The sequence below is a fragment of a genome, unplaced genomic scaffold (genome assembly GCF_019419815.1).
Source record: "Pyrus x bretschneideri cultivar Hongxiangsu unplaced genomic scaffold, Pyrus_bretschneideri_v1 Contig3, whole genome shotgun sequence".
Classification (NCBI taxonomy): domain Eukaryota; kingdom Viridiplantae; phylum Streptophyta; class Magnoliopsida; order Rosales; family Rosaceae; genus Pyrus; species Pyrus x bretschneideri.
In genome coordinates this window covers 3,965,056-3,987,896 of record NW_025999612.1, presented here as the reverse complement: position 1 = coordinate 3,987,896, position 22,841 = coordinate 3,965,056, and the positions used below count along the sequence as shown (strand labels likewise).

At 36.7% G+C, this 22,841-nt stretch overlaps 1 protein-coding gene across 1 annotated transcript; it reads right to left on the bottom strand.

Annotated features, from left to right (window-relative positions):
- Positions 1–16,231: 16,231 nt before the first annotated feature.
- On the bottom strand, positions 16,232–17,898 carry LOC103953385 (protein ROH1). Its single transcript, XM_048589730.1, has one exon. The coding sequence runs from the start codon at positions 17,790–17,792 to the stop codon at positions 16,614–16,616; it is 1,179 nt and encodes a 392-aa protein (XP_048445687.1). The 5' UTR covers positions 17,793–17,898; the 3' UTR covers positions 16,232–16,613.
- Between the last annotated feature and the right edge of the window lie 4,943 nt (positions 17,899–22,841).

The following is a 22,841-nucleotide window of genomic DNA, read 5'->3' as shown; positions in this document are numbered from 1 at the left end:
TAACAAAAAGAAATAATAATCCTAAACTCATGGATCAAACCTATTTCAATAAAATGGGTTATTCTTAATAAAGAGTCGAAAATTATGAATAGACTAGCCATTTTTTTACTAAAGCTCGATTCTCCGCAATTTACTTGAACTTAGTTTTCACTTTTATAAAGAAAATTGTATTCACATACAAAAATTTACACATCAATCCTTTTTGTTATCAATTTTGTATAGTCAAAAATCAAATAAAATTACTCCATACTGATTTATTATGACTAATAATACTATCTATGATAAATTGTAAAATTCTAAATTTTAATCTATTTGTAATAGGATAAAGATATAGGAACATGATTAACATACATCTTATTTAGTTTCTTACACACACTTGTTTAATTATGATCAAATTAAAAATTTAACAGTAGGGTGCAAATTGACTAATTATAAGAGTTGAGGGGGGAAATTGGCTAAATTAAAGTTGAGGGGGGAAATTGACTAATCATGAGAGTTCAGGGGGGAAATTGGCCAAAATTAAAGTTGAGGGGGGAAATTGGCTAATGGTCACAAGTTCAGGGGGGAAATTGATAATATACCCAAAGAGATATGTTAGTGTCAAGCGTCAGTGCAAAAGTGACTCAGAGTTATACAATAGTAATGGTTCATAATAATCATATTAATATGTAAGAGGTGGTTGTGGTTCGTTAATCAAATCATAAACTTGTTTAGTTCTAAATCTTTATGCTCCGTCACTTAATACTGCGTTCTAGTAATATTCCTATATGCTCTCCGAAAACACTTAGGTATGACTAATTCATAGTTGATAACTTAATGAGCCATTTGAAGCAAATTTTAAAACCTAACTTGGTTGACAGAGAAATGATGAAAATGACAAGTCAATATATAGGAATTTCTTAAGTGAGAAACTTGGACATTTTATTGTGTTACAGAAAAACTAGGACATTGAAAACTGGGGGAAGAACAAGTCTCTTCTGCCACAACAACTTTAATGAAACTTCCACCAAAGAAATTTTCCCCATAAGATGATTAAATATTGACTCCCAAAATTATATTGAATTTGTTAATTAAATCAGCAATTGGGATATCGATGGCGAGTGTCATCTGTTAATCGTGTAATATTGCAGAAAAGGAAACAGAGTTTTAGAGGGAGAAATTAGGTAGAGAGAAGCTGAACCAAGATGAAGATAGTTCTGTATTTCTGGATGAAGAAGTTACAACAATATTACCTTCTCTAACTGATTCCAAACAAGCACTACTATCAACTAGAACAGCCTCTAGCATCTAGTGACACATGTCATTATCTTAACCGTCCATTTATACTTCCAACATCATCTACTCCACATTTCTTTTATATATATTTTTCCAAATTTCTTTTATACTTTTCAATAATTTAACATAATTTCTTTTATGACTTTTAATTATCTTATCCTCAGACCCAAAAAAATAATTATTATGTCCCATTCTCATTCGGGTTTTTTTTTTTTTTTTTTTTTTTTTTTGAAACATTACAATATTCATTGAAGTAGAGAAACGTACAAACAAAGAGGATATGGTGTATAATGGGCCTTGATAAAAACTTTGTCGAGAATTTCAATCCGATCTAAATTAAAAAACTAGAACGCCAACGTTTCCACATCCATCATAAGCACGGATGTCATCTGCCAGACCAGTTTCATCAACATTAAGAATAATAGTTGTGGTTATATTTTAATAACTGCAAACAATTCAATTAAAAAAACTACATTTCAATTAAACTAAGCGGCCATAATTTAATTTATTGTAGTTATGCTAAACTCAGTTTTCTTTTTGTCGAAGGGTTGAAATTTTATTAAAATCAAATAGAAAAAATTACGTCAGTTGCGGGACCATGAAATAGCTAATCAATTAGAAATGTTAACTTTAATGTTCAATTTTAGGAAGAGTACGTAATTATGGATCAATCATGTAACTATACTAATATTGTTGAACTTGATTCATTACTGAATTTTTAATTCTATATTATAATCCTTATGTATAAATAACTTCCAAAATTGTTTGATTAATTTCATCCAACTAATAATACGAGTAATTTGATCAAGTTACATAAATTACAGCAAAAATACTGTTGGTAAAGAACAGTGACTGACAAATAGCCCCATAACAATGGAAACTCACACCGCTCTCCATCTCTGTACTTCCGAAAGGCATCGCTGCACCAACTACCGTAAATTTCACCAAAGTGAAATGAAGCTTGACGACGTGGAAGAAGCTTTTATTCCCTACTGAAACATCGGAGTGTACAAATGTGAAACTCTGTGTTATGATTGACAGTACATAAACAGGCTGCACTATTCCTTGCTAAACCGCAGCTTCAACCTATAACGATGACCGGACAATGTCCAGTGTCTCATTAACTGACGATGCATTCTGAAGCTTGGCTTTGTCGATAATAGGCTGGCTCCTTGCAAGTTTCGGAAGGAGTTGAAATTCCTATACAACACAACATGAAATGTCAGGAATCGCAATGCCCGAAAAATACATCACACCAAAATATACATTTACATTTTACGTTGTAATTATTGAAAGTGCGGTAGTTGAGTCATAATATTAGCAAAATTTTACAAAAAAATTCACATACCCCTTGAAAACTAAATCATGAATCTGTTTCCTATTATCATGACTTCTCTATCTATATTGCTATATAAGATATTGGACTTCACTGTAAAACTTTGGGAAAGCTAAGAAGTAAAACAAAACAGAGAGTACCTCGGGACTTCCACTCTCAAGAAGAACACCTTTCAATTTACCCAAAGCGGATCAAGAATAAACTTAGCATGTACATATGCAGAGAATGACACATATCAACACAACAAATATTCTTACACATTAAGTAATCTCGAGAGAGAAGTTAGAGAGAGAAAGAGCTGTGAAAAATGTAGTGATATTTCATTAACTATCAATTGTAATAATTACACCTTATAACAACCTTAAGACATATCTTCACTAATCTACTGACACATGTCAAAATCCTAGCTATCCATTCCATTAGACAATCTATCGTCCTCCTTCAATCGCATGTTGGGAGCAACCAAGCATGAGATTGGAAAAATTAAACCGAAACTATGGAGAACACAACCCTTTTGTAAACATATCTGCATATTGATGACTAGAACTAACAAACTATAACATAATGGTGCCTTGTTGGACTTTTGCATGCACAAAATGGTAGTCAATTTAAATATGTTTTGACTTGGAATGGAAGACTAGATTAGCAGTTAGTATCATAGCTGAAATATTATCACAATGTAGAAAATGAATGTTAGAATGTGGCAAATGAAGATTGTTAAGCAATTGTTGAATCCATACCACTTCTGCAGTAGCAGTGGCTATAGCCCTATACTCTAACTTTGTAGAAAACCTGCTCACAATATGTTGTTTCTTGAAACTCAATAGGATTTGAACCAATGAACACCACAAACCAGTTGTTGATCGGCGATCATAGGGATCACCAGCCCAATCATCATCTGTTTATGCTTTCAAATGAAGTGAACTATATGTAAACACAAACCTAAGCCCATAGAACCCTTGAGATATCTCAATATGCACTTAATTGTAGCAAAGTGCGTTTGAAGATGTGAGTGCATACATTAGCAGACTTGGTTCATTAAGAAGGCTATATCTAACCTAGTGGTGAGATATTGCAGGGCACCTACAAGACTTCTGCAAGTTATTGGATTTGAAACAGGAGGACTACCATAAGTCAATGGTTTCTAATTAGGATGGCAGGGAGTAAGACATGGTTTGCAATCTTCCATATTAGTCTTTTGTAACAATTCCTTCAGATACTTGTTTTGATGAACAAAAAGACCTATTGACTAATACTTCATTTGTAACCCAAGGAAAAAAAAATGTAAAATACAACATTTTTCATATCAAACTCCTTGGTTAACATGAAAAATCACAGATTGAACAACCACATCATTATCACCACTTAGGATGATATCATCCACATAGAGCAGAAGAACAACAATGGAGTTACCAGTGGACTTAACAAACAAAGAAGGGTATGCATAGGATGTCTTGAACCCTAATTGAAGAATAAACTTAGAAAATCTCTCATTTCAAGTTCATGGGGCTTGTTTGAGACCATACAAAGATTTTTCTAGCTTGCAAACATACTCAGGATGTAGGTTATTGATAAAACCTTAAGGCTAAGACATACAGATTTCTTCTTCAAGAAAACCATTCAAGAAGGCATTCTTAACATCTAACTACTTGAGTTTCCAACCAAAAGAAACAACCAATGCTGAAATCAACCTAACAAGTGTAGGTTTTACAAACAAACTAAAGGTATCATAATAGTCTAATCCAACTTCTTGAGAGAACCTTTTGGCTACTAACCTAGCCTTATATCTTGCCACTGACCCATCTAAGTTTTTCTTTATTTTATAAATCCACTTACATCTGACAAGATTCTTGTTTGGAGGCAAAGAAACAAGTTTCCATGTTTGTTGTTGTAGAAGGGCTTTCATTTTTTTCATTCATGCCAGCTTGCCACTGCATAGACTTAGAAGCAACTTGAAAAATATGTGGTTCTTTGAGAGAAACAGAATCAGAGGACTGTTGGGCAACATAAGCTTTTTTTTAAGATGCCCGACTTAACCTAGTTTGCATTGGATGAAGATCTGCAACCTGAGAAGTAGTAACATCTAGGTTCTCCTCAGTGTGTATAACTGAATCAACCAAAGACTGTGATGATACATAATTCCTTGTTGGAGAAGCAACTGGATCATATGTGCTAGAACCATTTGATGAAGAACAGACAAAGTCACATTGTTGTTGTGATGAAATGTTGGATTGAGTAACATGAGATCTAGTAGCATTGGGAGATGAACCCACAATAGGAATAGGTATAGGGATAGAAGTGATGAGAACAAAATTGTTAGGATGAACAACTGGAGAATTATGTGTGGTTGGAGTTGTAGTGTGCTGAGATGCAAAATGAACTCTTGGAAACTTTTGTTCATCAAAAAGCACATGTCTTGACACAATGAATTTTTGACCTTTTATAGCATAACATATATATCCTTTATATTGAGATGCATACCCAAGAAACAAGCACTCAGTAGTTTTGGGTTCCAACTAATTTGATCTATATGGTTTTAGGGATAGATAACAAGCACACCCTAACACTCTGAGATGATGAAGTATAGACGGGGATTGTATAAAGCTTCAAATGAAGATTTCATGTGCAATGTAACAGTTGGCATCCTATTAATAAGAAAAGTGGCAGTAGCCCATGCATGGAACCAAAATTGAGAAGGAAAAGAGGCTTCTTGTAAAAGGGTGATGGCAGTTTCTATAATGTGCCTATTCTTTCTTCCAGCCTTGTTTTAGGGTATATGGATAAGATTTTTGATGAACAATTCCCTTATCTTTTCAAAAATTTTGGAATTGATGACTGATATATTCCCTACCCCCATCACTTTGAAGTATTTTAACTTTGGCATAAAAAACGGGATATGAATGCCAAGAATTGAACAAAGGTATGAAAAAATAGCCACTTCATTCATTAATGGAAAAATCCAAGTGTATCTTGTACACTCATCTATAAAGGATACATAATACTTAAATCTTTCTATAAACATATTAGGTGATAGAGCAGATTTTGAAGCAATAGTGGGAAAATGCAGTTTAGTAAACTTGCCTTGCAAACAAGCAACAGAGGGTTTTGAGTTTGAAGTACTAGGTACAGACACATTACATTCATTTAATGCAGTTGACACTACTAGATTAGTTGGATGGCCTAATCTATAATGCCATAACTCAGAGAAGACTTTCTGACCAAGAAAAGCAGCAAGATAGTAAGCTGGAGAAGGAATGAACCTTGAGGGTTTGAATACTGGAAGAGGATGCACATCATTTTTACTCAGTCCTTTGTAGAAGATTTGACATGTGACCTTGTCCTGTATATAAATGTAAAATTCATCAATAGTACATTGACATTTGTTATCTTTACATAATTGATACATTGAACACAAGTGTTGTGATAACTGAGGCACATGCAACACAAATTTAAGATGAAAATTATGTTGTGGTGTAGAAATACAAGTATTGCCAATATTTGCAATTATTAAACCTTCACCAGTAGCACAAGTGACAGTCTCAGATGATGGATAACGAACTAACTCTTTTAAATTTGAGATATTATAGGTAATATGGTTTGTAGCACCAGAATTGACCAACCAAATTTTTTTTGTTAAGGTGCTAAAAGAGAGGCCATGGTCCTAGCATTCATAGCAACATGTGGTGATGGTTGTTAATATGAAGTTTAGTTGGTTGTTGTGGATATAGAGAATATTGTTGTGGAGATGAGGATTGTTGTGAAGGAGGCATCACAGTGGATTGATAATACTGAGGATACTGATAAGGTTATGGTGATGGCTAAGTGGAAGCATTATTTCGATCAAAGTAAGTGGTAGCAGTTGTTGTCTAGGAGTTGAGTACACAATTTGAGAACCAGATGAACCAAACTGTGATTGTGGAGAAGTCTGAGAACTAGAGTAAAACTTCTTCCCTTTCCCTTTGGATTTGAAATTATTGTCTCGAAAATTATTATAAGATGTAAATGTATTTTGAGTATTATAGGCAACTGGTGCAGGTAACATATGAGGATGTGAAAAACCTGTAGAGATTGCATAGGTTGAGTGGTGGCATGACTTCCATAGGAGACATAGACTACATAGGCTGTATAGGCTGCAATGGTGGCATAGACTGCATTGGATGCTGAGTAAAACCATAAGGATGTGTAACAAATGGCCTAGAAGATGACCCATATTCATACAGTGTGACAAACCCATGTGAAATGTTGCAACCATTATCGGAACTTGTTTGGTAGTTTCATTTAAAGTAGATTCTTCAGCCTTCAAGTGAGAATGCAGTTCAATAAAAAATACCAGATTTCTCTGCCCTTTATAACTGCCTTAATTGTATTGTATTCAGATGGAAGCCCTCTCAAAGCAACAATTACAATATCCTCAACTGATATTGTCACACCAATTGCAACCAACTGGTATCTGAAATCTTTAATTCGCTGCAAGTATTGATCAATGTTTTATGGTCCTTTTTTAATGTTCTGTAAGTCAATCTTCATCTCAACAATACTAGTACGATTTTTACTAGCAAACCTATTTCGCAAATTGTCCACATCTCCTTAGAACTTTGACAACCAATTATGCACGATAATGCAGAGGAAGATAAAGTTGTAGCAAGAAGAGTAATTAAAGCCTTGCCATGAATTTTCCACACTTTGTATGCATCAGAAATTGTCTGAGCATTGTCAACATTCCTATCTTCCAAATCAATTTCATCAAATTTCTTTGGACATAGAATACTTCCGTCAATGAAGCCCATGTACTATTTCCCTCCAATAACAAGTCCATTTGAAAATTTCAAGTAACATAATTAGAGTCATCCAATTTCACAGTTACAGTGTTCCCCACACGTGGAATTAAAGACAAAATTGGTGACTAAGTAAGAGATAACAAGGTAGAATTCACTATTGTGGAGATCAAATTGTTTTAGTGCTAAGCAATCAGAAGAATCAACACAAAATTACAACAATGAACAAATGCAACAGTACATAGACTTGCAATAGTGAATAATCGCAACATAGAATTGCAATTAACAACCATACTTCAAGAACAACAATCAAGAATTGTAAGAAACAAGCACAACACAGAATCAAGAGCAATCCCCAACAAAGAAATGTGAAATACAACATCATGAATCATGTAATAATCAAGTAGATGAGGTGTGAGATAAGAGAACACCTCACAATCGATGAAAATGTATAGACGAAATCACGCAACAACAAGCACCGACTTTGAAGGAAAAAAATCCCCAAATTCTAGGGTTTCAACCACTGACTGCAAAGAAAGGAGTAAGCATCGACCAAAAACACCAATGAACACGAATGATGATGTCACAACCAAAGAACAAAGGTAGCGGAAGCACAAGGATTGTCAACCGACGGCGGCGGCCATGGTCGGCTTCAATACCATATCAACCCTACAAGTATCCTTACACACTAAATAATCCCAAGAGAGAATAGAGAAGTTAGAGAGAGAAAGAGTTGTGAAAAATGTAGTGATATTTCATTAACTATCAATTGTAATAATTACAGGTATTTATAGTTTACACCTTATAACAACCTTAAGACATCTCTTCACTAATCTACTGACACATGTCATAATCCTAGCCATCCATTCCATTATACAATCTGTCAACAGAGAGATGTGCATGTATGAAATAGATTATTTACCAGAATCTATCCAGAAAGTAGCAATCTTGGGATCAAAATTCCCAATTTCAATCGTCTCTCCAACTGTTCAATAAAATAACTATGTGAACCACGAGAAAGGAATGAGTGAGATGATCCAAAAAAAATAAACTTAAAAATATAGATAAAAAGAATACAAGGTTAGAGATTCTTACTGTTGTCCCCAAAAAATTGTCACCAGATTTTTTTGGAGCTTCCTTCATTCTCAAATGTGGAGAGTCCAACTTATGTGTTAGTTTGTTCACTTACTAAAGCTTTAAGAGCAACTACATCCCTAAAAAATGAGTTGGCCCAAAGTCCATTTAATCCACCTAAATGAATAGTAATTGGCCAAATGCATCTCCATCCCTACAAAATGAGCTGGCCCAAAGTCTAGTCAATTCGTATTAAAATATTATTAATTTTTTAATAAAATAATAAAAAAATAATTTTATTTTTAATTTCGGATAGGATATTTAACCAATCATGTCAAGTCACGTGTCATTATTCGAAAGTACTATTTTTGTGGATAAATTTCCGATCAGATTTTGAACCAATTCCGTCAAAGATGATGGTTAGGTATTTATAGAAGAAAAAAAAAATTTAGTTTTATTTTTTCTGTATTTTAAAACAATTTTTAATAATTTTTATTAAGTTAATTAATCTGAACCGTTGGATTTGAAAAAGAATGAAATCCAACAACCCAAAATTGGACACATGGCCAACAATAAGAATTTTGACATTTTTTAAAGTTTTTTTGGCCAAAAATCTTGGACCATTAATGTAGGAATCGGACGGCCCAGATGTTGCCACGTCACTAGCTGTTGGGTTTGAAATTCAAACTTTTTTTACTGTTAGAAATCCAATGGTTCATAAAAACTAGCCGTTCGAAATCCATCGGCCAAAGACGTGCCACGTGGCCCATGTCCCGTGCCCCTTTAGTGAGCATGTAGCGCAAGGCCCGTCGTCTGTTAGCTGCTAGGAATGCATGCTCACTCGCGTGTGTTTCCCACGTGCTTGACGCGAAAAAATAGCCTTCCTCACTCAGGCTGGTTCCTCACTCGGTCAATTTCGGGCCAGCTTACAAACTAGGGTGGACTTTGGGTTGGCCTATTTTTAGGGGTAGAGGGGTTTTTTTGGATGCCAGTCTATTTTTTTAGGCTTTGGGCCAGCCTCTTAGAGAGGGCTAGAGTTGCTCTAACACAATGATGTGCAGATCGACGAGCATGATCCACATGTTTAACTCGTGCTACACTGTTATACATATGTTCAGAGCAAAACATAATTCTTTCAGAATTCAGATTGTGAAAGAATTTTCTGCTTGGTTTGACAAAAACATACATTCAATGGAAACGCTGCAACATCTCCAACTACGAAGATTCTAGGTAAACTTGTCCGGAATAGACCACTAACCTACCTTCATGAAGTTTGTCTCAATACCTAGTTACACAACACCTGGATAACTTCAAAAAATAGAGTGATATAGGGCACGAAATAAAAGCGAAGAGGCAAAGTCACACATTTACAAATTTAGGCGAACAATGACATATTTTTTAAACGCCAAAGTCGATGTTCATTAGCTTTGGTGGGGGAACTCATCAAATGTCTTGGGTACCATTAAAAACATTTATAGGTTTTTTTTTTTTTTTTTTTTTGATAAAGCATTTATAGGGACTTGGAAACCAATAAATTTCATAAAATGACGTTGTTTACTACTTCATATGGGATGGACGTATCAAGTTATGAACCTATTTGGAGGATATTGTCCAAGCTGTTGAAGTGCCTACGTGCATTGTTCTAATCATCGAGATAGGAGTACTCAAATTTCAGTCCTCTTTCAACATTGAAAAAAAAAATGCTACTAAGCCAAAAATTTATTGATATCTGCTTTTTATTTACTATAAGAGTTATGTCTTTTACTCAAAGTAAAGCTACATACAACAAATTGGTTTAACCTTAAGCCTTCAACATAATCAGTTTGGATATAAGCATAGTATCTATAGAAAATACATGAGCATAAGTGGAATTTACAAAGTTATGGACCTCATTTCTCATAGAAGTTGAATTACTCACAAATAATTTCTATATTAATATGATTTCACATAAACATATAAAATTCACGTGATAAAAAAGATAATTACATTGACGTACAAGTTTCTCTCCTAAGATAAATGTGGCTGTAGTAATGTTTGTTTCTAGTTTTATTCCCCCTTTGTTATGGGTAAGACTTGAAAACCATACCAATTAGGCAGATTCCATTGATGAGTGATAATAAAAAATAAAAAAAATAATAAAAAAAAAAAAAAAAGAACATAATTGGTGGATCGTATGTGAAATGTGAAAGAGTAATCAATAACAAATCCCAAGAGGCCTCAAAAGTCACACGAGTGCTCTCCTGTTTTGCCAAAAACAAAGTCACAGGCTTGGCTGGTCCATATGGCTTCTTGGTGTGGTGTCTGGTCCACCTTTTGGAATAAGTTGTAGGTATGCATTTTCAGCAGTCTTGCATGTGATATTATACTTTGTTGCCTACGTCAAATCTCAATGGCTATTGGCTAGTCCTTCCAACTTTCATAATACTAAAATTCCAAGTCATGATATAGAGTTATGATGGCATAAAAGGTTGTACGATGTAGCGTGATTTCATTGTATATGACATCATAATTCGAACATTGTGGGACCATGATTTTTCAGAATCAGAATAAAATAGATCGAAATATATATACCTCAGAAGTCTGTTGGTCATGGGCCAACGATGCCACCATATCCTGTTGTGCTCCGAAAAGGTAGTTGAAGTCTGCTAACTTCACTAAGATTGACCATTCTTGTTTACCACAAGATACGGAAACCTAATCCGATTGGAAATCATATAGATTTCCTATATTCTTAGAGATTCCTACAAACTAGAGATTGACGTGTAGCGCAAGTAATCACACTTCTAAGTGAAAATACCTACTTCTAGATATCTTCTTGGACTCTCCCGGTTTAATATGGATTCAATATCCTAAAGGGTCTCCCTTGACTAGTATAAACACACCCATCTTGGGTTCATTTCTGGTGATGCAATTATCTCATACTTTATTCTCTTGCCCACTTCTTGAATCTTATATTGCTTACTAACTTGATCGTCGGAGAGCCTTTGGTCTGTATCCCACCGATACCTAAGTTTTTGTCGTTGGGTCAATTTAGTTCCAACAAATTGGTTCCAACAAACATTATTCTCTTTATTATCATCTAAAATAATTTAGGCTCAAATGTTAATGCTCCCTAAGTTTTTGTCGTTGGGTCAATTTAGTCCATATGTTTTCAATTTGGCCAATTTGATCCTTGTGTTTCTCTCCATTAGCCAATTAAGGACATTTCAATCTAATTTCCGTAAATTTTTTTATAAATTATTTATAAACTAATTTACAAAATTATTATTTGATTTAAAATATTTAAAAATGAAATAAAATTAAAAATTAAAAGAAAATTTATTCTCCTCCCAACTCCCCGACTTCCTCCCTAACATTACCCCATCTTTTCTATGTCACAACCTTAATCATTTTTCAAATTGGAAGTTTTATGTGTTATTTCTCATGGATTTTCATTTTTCTGTAAAGAGAAAAGGTAATTCTATCTCATATAATTTTTTTTATGAATTTTTTAAAAGAGATTGGATGAAATGTCTTTAATTGGCTAACATAGACAAACACGAGGACTAAATTAGCCAAGTTGAAAACACGGGGACTAAATTGGCCATATGACTATAACACAGGGACCATTTTGACATTTAAGCCAATAACTTATAAAAAAAAAAAAATTATTCGATTTAGAGACCAGTTTATCATCTATATAAATAAAAGTTGGTGATATAATTATATGCATATTACTTGTTATTAGAATTGTCAATTTGTTTGACACATATTACATATAAATTACTAAATGTTCTTCAAATTAAATAAACTTCTTTTTTCTCGAGATAATCATTAGATAATCAAATTAAATAAACATTTCAAACTAAGAATTTGTAAACTGAAATGATAATACGTCGTGTAAGGAGGAATGTAGCCAAATCCGATCTAGCCAGTCTCAACATTTGTTAACAATTTTAATTTATTATACAATCTGTACAGAATAATATTTTAGTTTACTCTAATTTACTAGTTAGTGACAAAATAATAGTAAAGGGTTGTATTTGCCCCAATTGCGGTTATAACTTTACACTTTCGGTTGGTAGTATCTTTAGCACTTTTTTGAGTATATTGAAACTTGAACGCCAAACCGAAGCTTCAGAACCCCAACAACCTGGGTATTGTATGTGACAACCCGTTCCAAATTTTACGTTTTTATTTTATTTTAAAAGCGTGAATTTACGAAATTGCCCTAGAGGTAAGGACTTTGACTTCCGTTGACCATCGACTTGAGAGATGTGGGACTTATTCTTTTAGCATATCCTCGTAGTACTCATTGGTACGAACGTATAGGCGAAAGCCGTTTGCGAGTCCGGATTATAACGGTATAGTTATGGACGTTTGAAAATGGCTATTTAAAGTTTAGTTATAAATTATTTGAATTTTCACCTTGTAGAAAAGTGGCCAATCTGATTTTAGGCACAAGTAGGAAGGAACCCATTTAAATTATAGGGAGAGGGTGAGACCCAATCAGAAATAAAAAGAAGAAGAAGAAAAAAAAAATAAAAAAAATAAAAAAAATCCCAGCTTTCCCGTGGGTTTTTCCAACCCGCGACCACCCATTTTCCAAGGCCGATTCCGGCCAAATCCGGTGGCGTTTTTCAACGCCACCACTACCATCTTGAAGCTCTCATTCCCCTCTACCAAACCCACCCAAGAACCACCTTGATTAACCATGGTATGAGGCGGTTTGAGGCCACGAAAGTTGACGAAAATCAATGGTGCTCCGGCCACCCTTTTCGATTTTCCGGCAAATCCGCAAAGCGATGCCCGATACCACCACTTGGGCTTTGTAGCCCATCATCCCAGGAGCAAAACCCAACCAACCTTGACCCTATTGGACCACCGTAGACGACGAATCGACATCGGGAAGTTTTAGGCACCCGCCGGCTTTGTGGGCAAAATTGACCATCTTTCGTCCACTTTTGGACTTCGTGACAGGTATGAAAGTTGCTCCACTCACTGAGATCTTCATTTCTGTGAAGTTTGAGAATTTTTGGAAATAGTTGGATTTTCCGGCGAGTCGGGGCGGCCGACCGCCACCCGCGGCGGCACGTGGTCAGTGGGCCGCCAATGCTATTTTTAGGCTATGTCAAATGTCTTGAATTCAGTTTTGTCATTTGAATGACATAGGTTGATAGTTGGAACCTAAATTCGTTACGATACGTTACTTGATAAAAATGTGAATCGATGATCCGACCGTTGGATCGTCACCAAAATTGGATACATTATAATACGTAATATTTAAAGATCATAGGAATTTATGAATCGGGAATCCGACTTACGGATCTTCCTGAATTGGATTTGTAAGTTAGCAAAATAAATGTTCACGGCCACTTGTTTTAGGCAATTGGCGGAGATCTGACCGTTGGATCATAATGAAATTTTAATATGTTATTCTAGAAACATATTTTGGATCGTTGGGAGTTGCGGATTGGAAATCTGATATGCGGATCTTCCGGGTCAAGTTATACAGGGTTGTAAACCCTACCGTCGATCTTTGATCGACGGTTGACTTGTGGTCAATGGGTCTCAAACTATTTTAGAATGTTGTTGAGGTTGTGTTTTATGTGAATTACATATTCTACGGATAAGAGTTCTGAGATGTGATTTGATAATTGGTCACAGGGACCAATCATTCAGGATGCCTCGATGCGTGCGCTAGAAAATCATAGCGTGGACTCCAGGTGAGTGGATCTTTTCCTTTTTATCGTACATATTGTTGAGAGTTCTATCGACACTTTTAAATTGATTAGGCATATTACTTTCATATATAATTATTGTGAATGCTTGAAGTACTATATGAACTACGAATGACTTGATCCATGTTTAGGGTACGTAGGCAGTCTAACGAGATGTTAGATGCAGCCATAAAATATTTGAGACAAAAGCCTTGCTTGGGAAATTGAGTAATGCGAAGGAATTTGGTAAAGGCAAGTTTTAGTTTTATGAATTAGCTAGCTAAATTAGTGTTAATTGGGTCGTCATGGATAATTATCCCTGAAAATAAGTAGTTCGGGAGTAGGGCGTTATTGATTGTACACTTCACATCGTATTGTTTATAATTGAGAATGTTACGACATGGTTGAGTATTAGATTGCATCATGGTATATCAATATGTATATTACTTGCATATAATTATTGGGAATGCTTTCAAGTGCAAAGGTGAACTCAGGACACCCAGGTAAGTTCAGGTGAGTTTATGGTACTAGTTGAATCGATTGCGTTATAGCATGACTACAGTTATGTGTTAGGCAACTTCGATACTGTCATACTGGTTGCCATGAGTTCCACATGTTATATTGAGATGCATTGAGAGCTCATAAACATGCACCCCAGTGTTAGTGCTCCCGCCCGTGGCCAGGGCACAGTCCTTCACGTGATGTTCACCTCCTGCACCTTACGCTCACCTTGGATTCAAGGTAGGTGCACAGTCCTGTCGTACAGACCACTTTAGGTGGTTCCGACTTGTAGGTGACCCGCGATTATTCACCCAGTCTTCATGTGATTGTAGCACTTGAGCGTATTTATTTACACCTAGTCATGTCGTACAGACCACTTTAGGTGGTTCCGACTCGTGTGCAGGTATACTTATTGAGTTATTGGCTAGCCAGGATTGATGAGATATGGATAAGTCGTACAAGTCACTATAGGTGACTCCGACTTATATGCTAGCCATGATTGATGAGATATGGATAAGTTGTACAGGTCACTATAGGTGACTCCGACTTATATGCTAGCCAGGATTGATGAGATATGGATAAGTCGTACAGGTCACTATAGGTGACTCCGACTTATATGCTAGCCATGATTGATGAGATATGGATAAGTCGTACAGGTCACTATAGGTGACTCCGACTTATATGTTAGCCATGATTGATGAGATATGGATAAGTCGTACATGTCACTATAGGTCACTCTGACTTATATGCTAGCCAGGATTGATGAGATATGGATAAGTTGTACATGTCATTTTAGATGACTCTGACTGATATATCACTTTGTATTGATTTAGTTCATTTGGCCTACTTATTAATGTATGGTAGAGTTGATGGCAAACCGTGGTTTTGGTCATTTCTGAGTATGGTTTGGATATATGTATATATGTTGTACTGTCTTATGGAAAACGATACGGGTTTTACAATTAGGGGCATTACTTTTAGAGAGGTAATAACTTTGGGAAGCTTGGTTTTATTGCTTACTCACACCTTCTGTTTGGTGCCCTCCAGGTTTTAGCTGCTGAGTTTGTATCGACAAGAATCTGTGGCGAATCTTAGTCTTGATGGATATTTTTGAGGGTATGATTCTTACCCGCACTACTGTACCTTACCTATGCTCTGACATCGCGTGTGAAATGGGTTCGCTCCCACTCGTAGCGCACTCTGGTACTTAGACACTTTTAGATTCAAATTTATTCACTTTTTATACACTATCACATTTTATGGCTTCGTCACCTTCCAGGTGTCGGCCAGCACAGCTCGATTCAGGGTCCAAATGGACTTTCTGGGTCGGGGTGTGTCATTGTAAGACCTAGAAATTCTTATTTTGTCTTCATCAGGAGATATTATGAGTTGTAACTAGAACATATATTTCTCATCACGTAACACAATACAAATATAGAGATATGTGGTTAACTACACACAAAAATCCTCATTTTTCTGACTTCCTCAAATGCTAACAACTTTCTCATCTAAAATCTAATGTTAGATGTATGGAAATTTTGCATGAACAAATACTAACAAAGATGAGAAACGAGACAAGTGAAGAACCACTGAATCTTTGATGATTTCAAATTTAATCAAACAGAAAAGAGAAAACACCAACTGAATTGGGTATATACATTTTCTCTTTTCAATTAGAGTGCTATACTCAAATAAACAAAAATTAACACAAAAACATGGAGAAAAAAAACAGAGTAGGTAAGCAAAGCATATACTTCAGCACAATCTTATAGACCGAAGCAATTAGGCTAGTAGCTATATATACTCCTACAAGAAGAAACCCCTTTAATAACTAAACTAATCCACTTTCCAAGATCAAAAAAAATAAAACCATCTTCCAATTGTTCATGGCTCATTGAGCAATATGACGCCGAAGAACGAGTTTCTGACCGGTTAGGACCCAAGTATTATCCTTTACATGATCGGCGCAGAGTGTTTACCGCCTTGGTCCAACACCTCAAGCACCTCGGTCCTGCTCCTCACCACCCTATGAAACAACTCTCTGATCTGCAGCTGCAAGGGCACCAAACCCTCCTCCATCCTCCTACAATTCTCCGCCAGCTCTGCCACCTGCGCCGCCACCTCCTCCAGCTTCTCCGCCTCCGCGGGGAACTGAAACGAGTCTGCAAATTCAATCAAAGACTGCCCCAATTTCTCCATCCTCTGCATCTCCTCAAGCAATCCTGCCGACCCCTTCTTCTCTTTCTTCTTCCACTCCTCGGCGATCTTCTCCTGAAGGCTGATCATGGACTGCGTCCAGGACAAATTCCTCGGGACCGGAAAGTGAGTTATCAACCCGGTTCGCTCTTGGCACGGAATCGCCGTCACCAACATCCACATCACAGACAACATGATCGCACTCATTATATACACCGGCTGAGCCAACCCAGAGGCCTCATTGCCCTTCGGTGCCACCAAATTGCTCGACATCGCTTGAATTTGCTTTGCTGCCGACCAGCCTTTCGACATTCCCCACGACAAGGCCCGAAAATGCCCGACAGCTCGGTCTTTACTTGGGGCGGAAACACCCTGTCTGCGACCGAAAGACCAAGATCTCTCGGTTGCTTTGTTTGCTCCTCCTTCCTTGTCCTCCACCGCCATCGCCGTCACCAGAGAATGCAACGCCCTTTTCGCTCTTCGCACCTGGCCGTCACCAAGTGGCCTCTGTTCCAAAGCTGAGACCGCAATCTCAGCCAGCTTCTGAAAATGCCTGATCGACTCGATTCCGTGTGAGACCGCGTTGCAAATGTCCAGTGCTTTGACAACGCGGTCCAAAAACTCGGGGACGAGCCGGTCGAGCGGGGCCTTGGTAATCTGTGATGGGTCTCGACCCATCAACAGAACGGCTTTGAACTCGGCCTCACAGCAAAGGAAGACGTCGAGGAGCTTCCGGACCCAAGCAATTGATAAAATCGGGCCAGAAGGGCAGTCCTCCGGCGGAGATAGGAGGTCGGAGAAGCGATCCGCGACGTCCTTTTGGAAGTGTTCAAGGTCTTCGAGCTCCTGTTCGTGGTTTCCGTCCATGGACACCACCTGGTTTCTTCGGATGCTGATTCGGTTCAGAAACGAACCCTGATTATCTGTTGCGCCCATTTTCTGGATTTTCGATTTTGTTTATTCTCTCCTGAGATTGAAGAGTAAGAAGAAGAGAGAAATGGGAAGCAGGAGGGGGAGAGAGAGAGTAATGTCGAAAGATAAGGGGAGGCAAGTGGTTTTTGGCAGTTAAATATGGTGCGAATTAATGGGGCCACGGATTGTCGGGGACGAGACCGTTTCTTGTTCCTTTTTGTGCACGCTGACTCGGGAATTTGTTCCAAGATTAGCCTTCGCATTCCCTTGTAATTAGCAGCCCAATACAAAACATTTTGTCTCACACCATGCGAGACTGACATTTATATGGTGGATTTGATAGTACGTTGTGATTTTTTGTGGTTAGTGTGACTTATTAGTTATCACAGATAAGTTAACGACCCATTGTAAAGGTTTCTACGTAAATATCACATTATTTGTAAAAGAATAAAAATGATGTGAAGCAACATAAAACTAATTCATGAATATACTACATATGGTAATTAGTAAATAGGAAATTTGGACGAAGATTAGAGATAAGGAAGAAAACTTAAGATAAATTATTCGTGCTAGAAAAGAAAGAAATAAAATTTGATTACATGACAATGAGCTACAAGGAAAATATTACTTTACGACATGCTTCACATTTCAAAGTGTAAATGTTCTTCTAACGTACGCTTCAAGCTTTTGAGCCTATAAAAGCAAATATGTTTAGTCCAGTGATTAAGTACGTTTTATTTGCATCCTGAGATGATTAATTAGTATGCAATAATAATTCTCACTTCATGTAATGCTAGAGAGACTGTCTTTTAAGATCATATTTTGTAAACTAAATGATGTAACGGTTGATGATTAAACTTTTTGTTTTTAATGATTTAAAGAAGTTCAACCAAGAACCACCATATCATATAGTTTATATAACATAACTTAAAAAGATGATATCTCCAGCATTTTCCTTTTCACTTCATTCATCTCATTCTCGCGTCCTCATCTCTATATATAATATGATAATAGTCAGGAGTTCTTTATCAAAAGATTTTAAGACCAAATTCCGAAGTTATGACCAACTCAAAGCCTCTTCCCTGCACGGTGAATGGTCTTCGTTATCGAAGGTTTCATTATTCTCAAAAGAATTGTGATATTCACGCACATGTTAAAAAAATTACTTTCCACACACTCATTTTCAATTTTCACTTTCAAAACGAGTGAATTGAAAAAAATTAATAGATAAAATTAACAAGGATGTGTGAAAGATAAAAAGTGAATAGTACTAACATTTACAAAATTCATATTATTCTAAGCCCATACATTTAGTTGTACAATAATTATATTATCTAGATATTGAATGACTATTTGAACCCCACCGGTTAGTATTTGCACTGTTTGGCCACAAAAGTGAGTCACTAAAGAGATTTATTTTGACTAAAATGATCGACTTTTGACATTAGGTTTCTAAAATGATTCATTTTTAGCATGTCGTCATTATATAATTGATATATCATCAATATTTGATTTTGATCATTTCAACATCTAAATGTCAAAAGTGAACCATTTCAGCCAATTACCTTTAACGAAAATGACTTTCTTGCATTTTTTTTTTTACTAGAATTTAATGAAAAATAAAGCATGTTTTTGGGCTAAGCTTGAGCATTATCTCTCCGACGTAATTAGTTTGTTCAGTTTGAACTGTAAAACCTAGATTTAGCACTCTATATTATCCATATTGTTAAGTACGGAGGAGAAAGTGTGTAATAAACCTCATTTTTCATCACATTATTGTTGGATAAGAAAATTAATATTACTAAGGAATTATAAAATGGTAGAAATAAAAATTATGGAATTTTACTTTTTAAGATTTGTGAATTTTCTTGTTTCGCTAACTTAAAAGAACAATAGAATTTGAATGCCAAGTTTAATGTGGGTATAGAGTCATTAATATATAAATGAAAGATAGTTATGAAATGTGCTGGTAATTGTGGTGGCGAAGGCAGTGGGTGGTGGCGGCTACGATGATGATGGCAGCAATGATGGGTGGATGGTTGTGCCACTCATGGTTGAGTTTTCTTTTTTGTATTTTTTATTTTGAAACTCTCACTCATAAAAATTAGGAAATAACACATTTTATATGAAATTTGGTTAAATTTCATGTTTTTTTTTCCTACACGGACATTCTAAATTTATATGTTTATAAATCTAAACAAGAGAATTGATGCATGTCAATTTATGAACTTTGAACTTTGTTCAAATTTCAAGTTTATTTCCCTTACTCAAACATAGTCTTAGAGAAATGCAAATTCCACATATGTATATTTGTGTGCAGTTTGGAGATTTACATGCAAATGAAGAGTAAGGAGGTTGAGTTGTGTGATGTAATCATCTAGAGGAGAAGAAAATTTTCAACGTGTTGAGAACATGGTCCATTACACAAAGTGTCATAATGCAATTAGCCCTTTGCGATTCCCTACAATGCTTTCAGCACGATCCAAATCTGTTCCCACCTTTGTTTTCCCCACCTTTTATTTTCCTAACTGGATTTATATGGATGGGACACACAAGTTTTAAGATTTGTTCAGTATTGTTTTTGAGGTGTGAATTCAATGTTACATAGCATCTTGTGTTACAGATTTTTATTTGCAAGATTTGTTTTTCATAATTGTTTGGATTTTTTTTATTTTTAATTACGGTCATTCATTTTTCATACTTTTCAATATTACGTATCATTAAAAAAAATATAATTTTGTTGCGTTAGCTTTTAAATTGTTAAGTTTTATTAGCTTTTTTATTATAAGATTATTGTATTGATATACATATAAATGAATTGAATATCAATGACAAGTATGTATCATTTCATTCTTCATGACCAATGTCAAAATGGAATATGTGACAGCCCGTTCTGAAAATTTTAAAGCGTACGCGTGAAAAGACGATTTTGCCCCTAATGTGAATTTTTACGTTGTGTGGTTGTTTTGAGCTTGGTGTGGCTGGTTTTGCACCACACATTTTTCCCCACACACTCCCTTCCCCCTTTCCCTGTCCCTGCATCCTGTCCCGTGCCATTTCCCTTCCCCATTTCCTATCCCATTGTATGGACACACCCCAAAACCCATGTAATCTTCACAGATCGAAGGAACAAAGTACATATCCATGCTCGTGAGGTCCATAGAAGTTCAACCATACCCATTTTAGGTAAGGATACCTTCGTTTTCACGTCGAACTCGGGATACCCGATTTTTGGCACTGTTCATGCACACATAAATTCTTATGTTTTTGGGAATTTCAAGCTTGTAGGAAGCTTGGTGAGGTCCTTAGGAGGCTCGGGGTGGTTCGTTTGAAGGTTTTGGACGTCGGGATCGTGAGTTTCGAGGTTGGACGGAGTTGGGGGTATTTTCCCGGCGAGATTTCGTGGGTTTTAGCACTTGAAAGTGGTATGATTTTGTTCCTCTCGTTGTAAGCTTTATTTTGGTACCAATTTTGTGAAATTTGGTTGAAAAACGAAGAAGATAGGACGATTTGAAATTTTTCCCGATTTTCCGGCGCCGGAGCCTCGCCGGAGAAGACGACGGAATATTCCGTCAGTTTGGACGGAATATTCCTAACGCCGTTGACGGAATCCGTTAAAGTTAACAGAATATTCCTGATGGCGTTAACTGACGCCGTCAGCGTGCCAGGCACGTGCCTGTGCGTGGCCAGCGCGTGTGGCCGTGCCTTGGCTGGTGTGTGGGGGCGCGTGCGACGGTGAAATTTTTTTCTAAAAATATAGGGATGCTCCTGAGGTTGAGTAGATCGCGTTGGTGTATTCACACACCCCATTTGAGCATTGTATGAGAAGTTATTTCTTAAGGTTGGTTATGTGTTTTAAAATTAACGTTTTTATAGTTGTTTCGCATATAGGTGATACCTATCCCGAGGACGAGCGTGGACACTCGAGGCAGGGGGTTACGACCCTTCCACATAACAGTGAGTGGGCTTTTGGTTTTCCGTATATACCTATATACTTATACTTTTCCCAGAAATTGATTTAAAACGTTTATTCGTTTATATGCCATGCCTATAGTTTACCGTTTGTTTATGCATTGTTAGTTGCATGTATATATATGTATGTTTGGTGTTGCGGACGCACAGGTAAGTGCCAGGTGAGTATGATTACGTTTATGTTCAGTAGCGTTTTGAGATGCATATAGAGAGCTCATAACCTGCACCCCCGGTGTTAGTGCTCCCGCCCAGAGTTGGGCACAGTCCTTCACATGATGTTCACCTCCCGCACCACACGCTCATCTTGGATCCAAGTTAGGTGCACAGTCCTGTCGTACAGACCACTTTAGGTGGTTCCGACTCGTAGGTGACCCGCGATTATTCGCCCAGCCTTCACGTGATCATAGCAGTTGAGCGTACTTATATTACACCCAGGCTTGTCGTACAGACCACTTTAGATGGTTCCGACTCGTGTGCAGGTCTAGTTAGTGAGATGGAGATTTGAGCTCTAGATTCAGCCGTACAGGTCACGTTAGGTGACTCCGGCTGACAGCTTTTATGGCATTGATGTGATATTACCTGAGCACTTGCATTTTACTCTGAGGTTTTGGCATAGCATACTTTCCGAGCATGATTTATATATATGTATATTATATTTTCTGGGAAGTATACAGGTTTTACGGCGAGGGGTTAGAACTTATTTATTAAATGGTTTTCGAAAGGCTTTGTTTTTGCCCATTCACGCTTTTGTTTTGCGCCCCTCCAGGTCTAGTTAGTGAGATGGAGATTTGAGCCAACTAGAACTGCACACTTTTGAAACGTGCATGGGCAAAAACAAAAGCGTGAATGGTCAAAACAAAAGCGTGACCTGTACGACAACTAGAACCTGTACGTTTGGAGGTTGTCCCCGGCATATCTGACAGACGATCACCAGTGTAGGACCACCTTCGGGTGTGCTTTTGTAGTGTCGTTTTCTCCTGGACTGCATTAGGCTTTCATGCTCTGAACTTAGTGTTCACACTTACGCTTGCACTTGTTCGTTATTACTTTGTGTAAAGCTAGTTTTTACTTATTCGTACTATTTATATTATTATTTTATTA

Coding starts and splice junctions, on each gene's coding strand:
- LOC103953385 (XM_048589730.1), bottom strand. CDS start 17,792: ATGGGCGCAACAGATAATCAGGGTTCGTTTCTGAACCGAATCAGCATC.